The following is a 10,101-nucleotide window of genomic DNA, read 5'->3' as shown; positions in this document are numbered from 1 at the left end:
GGGCACAGCACCCACCCCAACAGGTGGCTGAAGCTACCCCTATAGCAATCTGCACGGCTACATGCACATTTTGATGCAAAATTACTGGCAGATTAAGCAATTTTCAATTCTGCATCAAAGTCCACATGGACATGTGTATTTTGGTTTGGATTTTTCTGCGTTTTGCGAGGCGTCCTACAGCCAAATTCGGCCGGTGTCAAAGGTTCCTTAAAGATGTTGTCCATTTTGGAGAATTCCTTGTCGCTTCTTGATTAGGAGATGACCCACTATTGGGACCCCCAACAATAAAACTGTAAGCTGTGGAGAAGCCTAACCAAGTATTTTCCTGCAGCGCCACCACAGTTGAATTTGAGCATTACAGTTTTCATAGAGAGCTGTTCATATAATGCCTGGACATGCTGGGGGCTCCAGCATATGAGAACCTCATTAGCAGCTCTCCGCTCAGCGTACCAGACGAGGGTCCTGAACAGGAGACTCCCCTTCTCTATGGACTCTATGGATTTTCCTAATAGGATATTTGAAAATGGGGTTTTAATCTAAACTCATCCTTCTGATTATGGATCCATAAGCGTTAAATGGCCAAATTTAGATTTCTATCCAATTCTGACCAATGCAGCAGGATTGAGGCTGACGCACAGAGCTGGCGGCTGGCAAGGTGGGCCGGTGGGAACATCGGCTATGTGAGCACAATGCCAGAGCTGTGCTGGCGTTTAGATTCATTGTCTGCACTGTACCTTTAGGGCAGGAAGGCATTAAAGTACCTGTACTTTCTCCTTTGGAGCGCTCCTTCTGGCGGCTGAACAGGGCCCCATATAGTGCCATGTGGGGCCGGCTTTGGCTGCCCAAAAGAAGCCAAAACTGGCACAGAGCAGAAGCACTCCGACGGGGTAAGTGCAGGTAATCTACAAATACACATCTCAATCATACAGATACTTCTAACAGAAACCTGCAGAATCTCAGACTTTTATGCCCTATGGCACCAGAAATAGTTCAAATTTTATTTTTGTTCTTTCACTCACCTTCTAAGAGCAATAACTTGTAAATTTTTCCATTGACACGGCCGTACGAGGGCTTGTTTTTTACGGGTTAAATTTGTATTTTTTAATAGTACCATTTATTGTGTGGAAAACCATTATTTTTAAGGGGGGAGAAATGTTTAAAAAAATGCATTTGTGCCAGTTTTAGTGGGTTTAGTTTTCGCAGTGCAGTGACCCTTGTTCAGTCGTTCGGTACGGTTACAGGGATACTAAGTTTATAGTGAGTTTTAATGTTTTTCTATTTCTTTAACTCCTTCGTGACCAAACCTGTTTGTGCCTTAATGGATGGGCCAAATTTTGGGTATCTGACATGTGTCACTTTCACATAGAATAACTCCGTAAAGGTTTTGCATATACAAGTGATTCCGACATTGTTTTTTCACCACATATTGTACCTCATTTAGGTGGTGAAAATAGTCCAATATAATTTGTGTATATTTATTAAAAGTGCCAATATTGGGAAAATTTAAAAAAAAATCATTTCTTCACCTTTTCAAATGTAATCTCAAATCTGTGCAAACATACTGTACAAACTTTTGCTTATATATTTCCATCTGTTTACTTTATTCTGAATGCACATTTGAAAAACTTGTTTTTTTTAACCATTTAGGAGACATACAAATTTAACATTACTTTTCCTACATCAAGCCAAGATTGTAAAGCCTCACAGGTATCAGAATGATAGATACACCCACGAATGACCCCATTTAAAAAAAAAAAAATACACCCCTAAATGTATTCCCTCAGGGGGTCAGGAAGATTTTGACTGCAGTTTTTTTTCAGGCATTAATGCAATTTAGGGGAGAAAAAGTAAAATTTCATATTTTTGCAAATATGCCATTTTAAGAACACTTTTTATATAGTGCACATGAAAATGAGGATTTGCACCCCAAAATGGATCCCCGTGTCTCTCGTGTTCAGAAACATACCCATTATGGCCCTAATCTTATGTCTGGATGCACAACGGGGCCAAAAATGAAAGGAGTAGTCGGTGTCTTTCAAAACAGACATTTTGCTTAAAAGTGTTTTAAGCCCCATTGCCCACTAGTAGAGCCCTTGAGCGGCCAAAACGACGGAGAACCCCCACAAATGACCCCATTTTAAAAACTAGACTCCTTAACGAATTTATCTAGGGGTGTACTGCGTATTTTGATCCCACAGTTTTTGTATGAATTTGAGCAAAGCAAAAAATTGTGATTTGTTTTTTTTGGCAATTCTGTCATTTTAAAAACATTTTTTGTACAGCACACACATGAATGAGAACTTGTACCCCAAAATAGATCCCCCTGTTTCTCCCGTGTTCAGAGACATATCCATTGTGGCCTTAATCTTATGTCTGGATGCACAACGGGCCCAAACCGAAAGGAGCAGCCGGTGGCTTTTAGAACATAAATTTTGCTTGAAGGTGATTTAAGCCCCATTGCCCACTTGTAGAGCCCTTGACCAGCTAAAACGATGGAGAACCCCCACAAATGACCCCATTTTGAAAAGTAGACCCCTGAACGAATTTATCTAGGGGTGTACTGTGTATTTTAACCCTACAATTTTTGAATAAAGCTAAGCAAAGCAGAAGGAAAAGACTACATTTTTTTGGCAATTGTGTCAATTTAAAAACAGGGTTTTTTTTGTACAGCACACATATGAATGATCTTTCACCCCAAAATGGATCCCCCCGTTTGTCCCGTGTTCAGAAACATACCCATTGTGGCCCTAATCCACTTACAGGACACATGGCCGGCCTATAACAATAGATTTCAGTCACCGTATATTAAGGGCCAGAACTTATCTATTTCGTGTTGATTGGACTGTGTGACGGCTCCTTTTTTTGGTGGGGCATTTTTTTTTTATTAGTATAATTTTTATGCAAAACTTGAGATCCAAAACCCACATGGGTGATACTAAATGTGTTTTTTTTAAATGGGCAACATAAAATGTTTAAAAAAAAATTGGGGGGGGGGGAGAAATGTTAATCGATTTTAAAAATTAACCAAGAACAGGAAAAAGAAAAAAAAAAAAGTATACAAAATAAAATAAGGTGGGTTCAGGAAGTTAATATACATTTGCTGACATAAGACGCATTGTTGAGTCTAGAAAGTCTGATGTATATATTGATATCCAGCAGAGAATTAGCAGTTATTAATCAGGCAGGTCATTTATATACAAACCGGTAACTAGAACCAATGATTTGTGTGCAGGACTGTAAATAACGATTCTAAGGCCTGGAGGGTCTATAAGGAAGAGGGAGGGTTTACAATTATTTAAGATATGTAAGATGTTTGAGACATGGAGATATTTAGAGGGGGAGGAACATGGTGGTGGTGATGGGCGAGGGAAAATAGGTGAGCCATAGGTTCCACTTGGACATAAGAATTTAGTTTCCGTGTTGAATTTCCCCCAGTTTTCCGTGTGTGCAGTTGGTTGCGACTGGTGGTATTATTGCTTCTATGGAAGAAATCTTTGACCGTTTCCAGTTGGGCGTAGTATGGGGCATATAATGGTTCTGCATTCCATCAGGAAACCATCTATCCCCGACGGTAAGAGCCAGGCCATTAGAGGAGCATCCTGTTGCAGACACTTTAGTTTTGACGCCGTTTTCCTTCACCGATATGGTCTGGGACAGGATTGTGGATGCATTTTTCTTCATTAGTCCAGTAAAATGATGAACATGCTTTTTATTGTTTCTAGTACGCCATCTACTGGTCACAGGAAATAAGTTCAAAGGGAACCTGGCAGCAGTTGCATGCTGCCCAAATGATAGTCAGCCCGAACCTAGGACAGGTAGGCGGTGCGCCCATATGTTATTCTCAAACACTACAGTATTCCAGAACATACAGCCTGCGGACAACTGGACATGCAGTTACAACAGCGATCTGCGTTACTGGGGGCAGCGCTGCCCTGACCGCCCCGTGATTGCAGCATCTAGACTGACAGCTCTCTTCCTAGACACAAAAGCTCTAGGATACACCAAAATGATTCATTGGTTTAGGTGGCCGGAGACCGCTTGAACCAATGAGTAAATGGGGCACTTCAGGAATGTAGCGATCCACCGCCCCGGCAGCGGGGAGTATCTCATTGTTTGCAAAGGGAAACAATGCACATGCTGTGATACTTTTTGCACGCCCCATTGAAAACAATGGCGAGTTGTTACGAGGGAATGGCCAAAGATAGGACATGCCGTGTTGCAGGGAGAACCACTTATATACATGTCCCTGTTCAAAAGAAGGGCGTTCATAGTCGCACGTCTCACAAGGCACAAAACACACTATTTTCTCAGTCATGTGAAAGTGGCCTAGGGAGGCGATATATCAGATGACCATGTTGGAGGAGGATACAGATATTGTATTTTTTTTTGTCTCAAGAAGTTTTTTTTTTGCCAATTTTGTTTTTTCTTTAACTGCTCAAAAGTACCATTAAAAAAATAAATAAATAAAATTGATTTATAAAAACGCACCCATTCAGCCGCCCCCTCCTTTCGCCCCCAAAAAATAACATCCAACACACAAACCCATACTATTCAGTGAGGTGACACAGTAAGTTTTTCACACAGGCACAGACTGGAGAGAACATAAAATAAGCCGCTCACCACATGCACTGATCTGTTTTAGAGGAGACTCATCCACTCAAAGCAAATAAGAAAAAAAATAATTCTCTCCATCCCCCCCCCAAGAATGTTACCTTAAATATTTGTGTCTGACTAGCAGCAACCTGATAGTCAAAGTCACAGATTTAATATTTTGGAAGAGAACCACTTATGCCAAATATATTTACAAAAGTTTATAAAAACCACATTAAAAGCCATTAAAAGTAGAGGCTGAAGAACTGGTGTTTGAGAATAATGACCAGAGGACACATCCATGAGAGGACAGCGGCTCCTCCAAGTCTTCTATACATTGCATACCGTCCACAGAGTTACAAGAAAACCCGTAGAACTCCGAATGGCAGTCACTACTCTGAAATAAGCCTTCAAGCCCATCTTTGGAGACGCCAACATTGCAGTTTTCGAATGGGACAGAAACCCTACAAGAGCCATGGGGGAGCTGCTCCTGCTTTCTCGCCTTCCGCTCTAGTCGTTTCACTTTTCTGTGCAGTTTATTAGGAGACGAGCTGTGAGGTAGTGGGGATAATGGCGGCGACTGCCACAAAGTACAACTCTCTTCCAAATCCTTGGTGGGTTCAGTTTGCAGCACTGCTGGTGCCACAGACACCGTGTCAGTCTCCACCAAGGAGTCATCCAGTTTAAGTCTTTTACTAAGGCAGCCGTTCACAGGCAGACGTGAGCAGCTCTGGTCCAATGCAGCAGACAGTTCCACATTTAGAAAGGTTCGAGTGTCGCTCTCCTTCGGCTCCAAGTCTTTTTGGGCACTCGAATTGTGATCTGGTGAAAGGTTGACCGATTCAGCCAGTGGGGTGAGGGGCAAACTCTCATGAGTTGGCGAAATGACTTGTGAACTGGGTGCTTTGGAGAAGGACTCCGTCACACAGGAGATGCTGCATCTGGATTGAGGAAGGCAGGGAGTGGCGAACGTTGGTTCCGAATGATGGGCTAGATTATTGACAAGAGTGCAGGCAGCACCTTGTGGTTGTGTGGACTCCGCTCCCGGCACACCAGGCTCCAGGTTATGGACAGAGGAGAGCTTAGCGGAGATCTGGTTCATCTGTGGTGGGAATTTCTCTTCTTGTTTTAGGGTTGGAGGCGGAATAAATAATCCAGTCCTGTAGATTAAAAAAAAGCAAGAAAAGGTTAGATTTTCTAGAACACAACTAGATAACTTGGGTACAACTGTAGCTTCCAGGATGTTGCTTCAAAGTAGTCAATGCTGTCAGTTACCAGGATTAGCAAGGCTAGGATAAGCTGTCTCTTGTCAGGCAGTGGGGGTCCGTCCCCAATTAACCCTTAGTGTTAAAGAGGCCATACTAATGCGTTATTACACAGGACGACTGCAGAGTGCTGACTTCACCGCTAACTTGTTTAGACAGATCACTGCTGGCTTCCCGCTCAGCGGGAGCGTTTACACGCAGTGAGAAGTCAGCAATAGTTTTTAAAACTGGTTGAAAGCGAGCGACAAAAGAAAGACAAATAGTAAACAATGTTTTGCATATTAACATCTAGAACCAACAATCACACATTTTGCACATTAATCGCCCATGTAAATGGCCCTTAACGCATAGATGTATTCCCCGTCTACAGGATAGGGGATAACTAAGATCAGTGGGGGTCTGCCCACTGATCCCAAGAACGGGGGTCCCAATAGTTCTGCATGAATGAAGCGGCAGTCACGTGTGTCGCTCCATTAATTTTAAGCCGGAGAACGAAGGATAGATCCCCTGCACTCTGTAGACCGCTTAAAAATGCCAGTCTTTATTCTTCAAATGATTAAAATCATGACCGGCTTTAGAAGGCCATGTTCCTCTGCCCAGCATGTTTTCAACCCTTTAGTGCAGCGTTTCCCAATCGGGGTGCCGCGGTTCCGCGGCTAGTAATCTTGTATTCATTATATTATGTCGCCCACCCACATATTCCGATGGCGACATAATACAATGAATACGAGCCGCGGCACCCCTGGCAGCCTCTCTGCACGCAGCACAGTTCGTAAAAGTTAACGCCTCCAGCTTCTGATTGGCTGGGGGCGTGTTTCATCCAGAGAGCCGGCGGCAACAGAGCCAGTGCGCGAAAACGGCAGCCGGAACGCTGCACACACAGCTACAAGAGGTGGCCAGTGAGGAGAAACTGCAGGGCACCGGCGACAGTGTTGGAGCACCGAGGTGAGCGGTAACAGCTTTGGTACCGACTGTTGCAGCGCGTACGGGAACAGGCAGAGGGCCAGGGGTCAGCAGCAGAGTGACGACGGGCGCAGGCAGAGAGTCGGGGGTGACTGACAGGTGTCAGGCTGCATTGCTTTTTGCATGCCCTGGACTCCAAGGCCACATGTAAAGTGGTGGTGCCCTATTCAGCAATTCCAGCAACCTGATTGTTTGGGTTGGCTTGGCTGATTCACCAACCAACTAGTGTAAATCAGCCAACCCAAACAACCAATCAGGATGCTGGAATTGCTGAATAGGGCAAAAGCCTTGTGGAAAGAGTTAATATGCAGGGGGGGGGGGGGGGGGGGGGGGGGGGAAATGGGCAAATTTTCCATTGGGCGGCACTGCTAGTATTCTTTCAGCTGGTATCCCACTGGCAGGTCTCAGCGGGACCCCAGCTAAAAGCTCTGAGAACAATGCAGCTGTCTGCATATACAAAACAGCCGCTTTGTTCTCGGAGCCATCACGGTGGTATCAACTCCTAAGTAGCTACTTAGTTTGAGTGACAGTTTTGAGTGATCATCTTTGCATAACTGTCGTTTATCTTTCAGTGTAAGTGGGTTTTTAGACTCCGTTTAGATTTCAAAGAGGGCACCAGAGATTGTGGAGCCATCGTGCTTAGGAATTTCAGATGCTCCCATAGAAATGAATGCAGCAGCATGCATGAGTTACTTTATGCACATGGAGACCCTCAGATACACCGCAGAATGCACAGAGATTTTGCTGTATCCATGTTGGATTTGCCCTTAGAAATGGGCCAAATCTAAGGGTGGGTGTGTATATATCTCTCTCTGCAGATTTTAGAGGCGGAGTCTGCATGAAAACGTCAACATCCGATTCTGCTGTGTGAACATACCGAAAGACAGCAAGCGCATTAAAGGTGTTTTCCCAATATATTGCAATACACTTGCATGTAGATATGCATACATGCAGATTTTGCCGCCATTGGCGCATTTACACAGGCGATTTTCAAGCACAATTTCTGTGTTGCAAGAAGCACATGGAGAGAAGCCATTCTATAAGGTTCCATTTACAGGTGTAATTTTTTGCTCAGCCTGGTTTCACACGGTCGAGAAAACAGTGCGAGATTTGTGTGAGGCCATGCATAAATCTCATGCGAATAGAAGCCCCGTTCTTTTGAATGGAGTCATGTACATGTGGCATGCTCTAGCCCTTAGCGTTCCTCGGAACACATAGCCCATTGATTTCAATGGGAGCTTTAATGCCTCACATGCAAGGCTTCCCACTGAAATCAATGGGAAACGCTTCCAATCATCTATCTCGTGTGAAACTCACCCAAAGGGTCGGACCTTCACGGATGTGAGCAGTTTTTGCCTGAAAAAGGTCTTGCATGTACGGGTACCTCACACGCTCACGATACCGCGCTCGCCCGTGTCTGGGTAGCCCCACAGTGATGCTGTGACATAGAAATTGCAGCATGTTGTATTTTTGGGCGATTCTGTTCAAGAAAGTATCGCACATAAATACAAGTGTCACGCAAGTGGGGTTTTTTTCCCCTTAAACACACACAATTGGATCATCATGCGTTTATGCGGTTTTCATGTGTCCAACGGTGTTTTTCTATCAAAATGCATCATACTTGCATAAAAAATAAATACATAAGAGTTGCGGAATACAAGAACAGCGGTCTGAGTTTCTCGGATAGACATTGCACCCTGAAACAATTCAAGTAACGTTACCCTTGTGTCTCTTGTTTAAATTTCGACCAGTCAACAAAGTCAAACTTGAATGCTGTGATAAGATTATCCACATCCTGGTAGTGGGGGCCCACAGCATAGTTCTTGTGTTGCTGACTCAGAAGGTGCTGCAATATGGAGAAATAAGGTGTAGAACGTCAAGCTTCCAATACACTCAATGTAATACAGAAACGTGGTTATAAGACAATCATGACACATCCGTGGCTGCAGACACCACGTTCAGCATGTTTGCTGGGATGCACATCAAATGTATCCACACCCCGTGTAGTCGTGCAACTATTGGAGAGACCACTAAAGTGCCAAATTATAGGCATTCAGGAGGCACATAGGAGAAAAAGGCATTCCTCGGTCTGGGTTTAAAAGCGTCAACCAGGAAGGAGGGGCTGGATTGCCACAGCTGGCAAAAAGAACGGACTCCATGGAAGCCATAAAGAGAGTCCATGTGTTGGGCTGTCTAATGAGACAGAGCTCAATAAGACTGCAGTCACAGCTTTTAGGAGGTTTTTTTTCTTTATTTAAATGCAAAAACAGCGCTCCAGCTAAGAGGGGCGGAGGGGGTACAGACCGAATGGACTGGAAGCAAAAATGTAAAGCCTACGGCAAGTTACACACGGGCGATCGCGATTTTGTCGTGAGAAAGTCACGGCAAAGTCGAGTCATTCTCCAAGTGATCTCATCAGAGATGCTTTTTCTTGAGAATAGTCCCCCATTACATCGCTGCCACCAGCAATTTAAAAAAAACATGGGAGAAGTTTCAGAATTCTGCTTTTCTACTCACTAATCGCATCGCACTAAAACCCTCTGATTTTATCGCCCTTGTGAAGGCAGCCTAAAAAGCCTATTGAAATCAATGGGATCCAGTAAGGAAACTGCAGTTTCAGTTTTTCCATGCACAAAACAGAATAGAAAAGGCGGCAAAAACTGAGCAGAGAGCTATGGCACAGGTTGGACTGCAGCCTATAGCCGGGCTCACACAAACGTAACTCACAGCATGCAGGCAGCGCGATATACACGCGCTGCATGCAGTCAGTACACAAATGACGGGCATACGGGCTGTGTGCCACCCATCGCCATGTACCATCTTGGCACGAACGTGTAAAACAGGACAAGATAAAACATGCTATGATTTTTCTTGCACGCATATTTTGCACATTTCGTGCGGGCGGTAACACAGCAGTCTATGGGAGATCGCTACAGTGGATTCTGCGCGCAAACATGCACACCGAACACTCTATACCAACATGCTCATAAGAGTCCGACACCTAAGAAATGGCTGCAACCTAGGGAGAGAAACAAGCTAAGTAAAGGCATGATTGAGATACAAGGAGTTAAACCTACTGCTGGGTTTAGTAAGGAGCCGTAATGCGAGTTACTGGCTGGACGGCCCGGGGTTTATTGTGTGATTGCACTGTGTCGATGCAAACCGCTGCGTTGCATCACGTAAATAAAAGCTGCAGAGTCCAAAATTGAACCAAATTCTATGTGGTAAGAGTTTGTGTGCCAGCCATTTTGACCCACAGATGGCAATCGCAGTGAGCCAACAT

At 44.3% G+C, this 10,101-nt stretch overlaps 1 protein-coding gene across 1 annotated transcript in view; it reads right to left on the bottom strand.

The window, feature by feature from the left end:
- Positions 1–4,749: 4,749 nt before the first annotated feature.
- DBF4 (DBF4-CDC7 kinase regulatory subunit) overlaps positions 4,750–10,101 on the bottom strand; it is a 30,611-nt gene continuing 25,259 nt past the window's right edge. Inside the window, exons 12-13 of the mRNA XM_066585779.1 lie at positions 8,540–8,664; positions 4,750–5,750 (exon numbers count right to left, since the gene is read on the bottom strand). Of these exons, the coding sequence (XP_066441876.1) occupies positions 4,826–5,750; positions 8,540–8,664 (1,050 nt within the window). The 3' untranslated portion in view covers positions 4,750–4,825. The remainder of the gene's footprint in view (positions 5,751–8,539; positions 8,665–10,101) is intronic.

Source organism: Eleutherodactylus coqui, chromosome 12 (assembly GCF_035609145.1).
Source record: "Eleutherodactylus coqui strain aEleCoq1 chromosome 12, aEleCoq1.hap1, whole genome shotgun sequence".
NCBI classification, from domain to species: Eukaryota; Metazoa; Chordata; class Amphibia; order Anura; family Eleutherodactylidae; genus Eleutherodactylus; species Eleutherodactylus coqui.
This window is presented reverse-complemented; position numbering and strand designations above follow the sequence as displayed.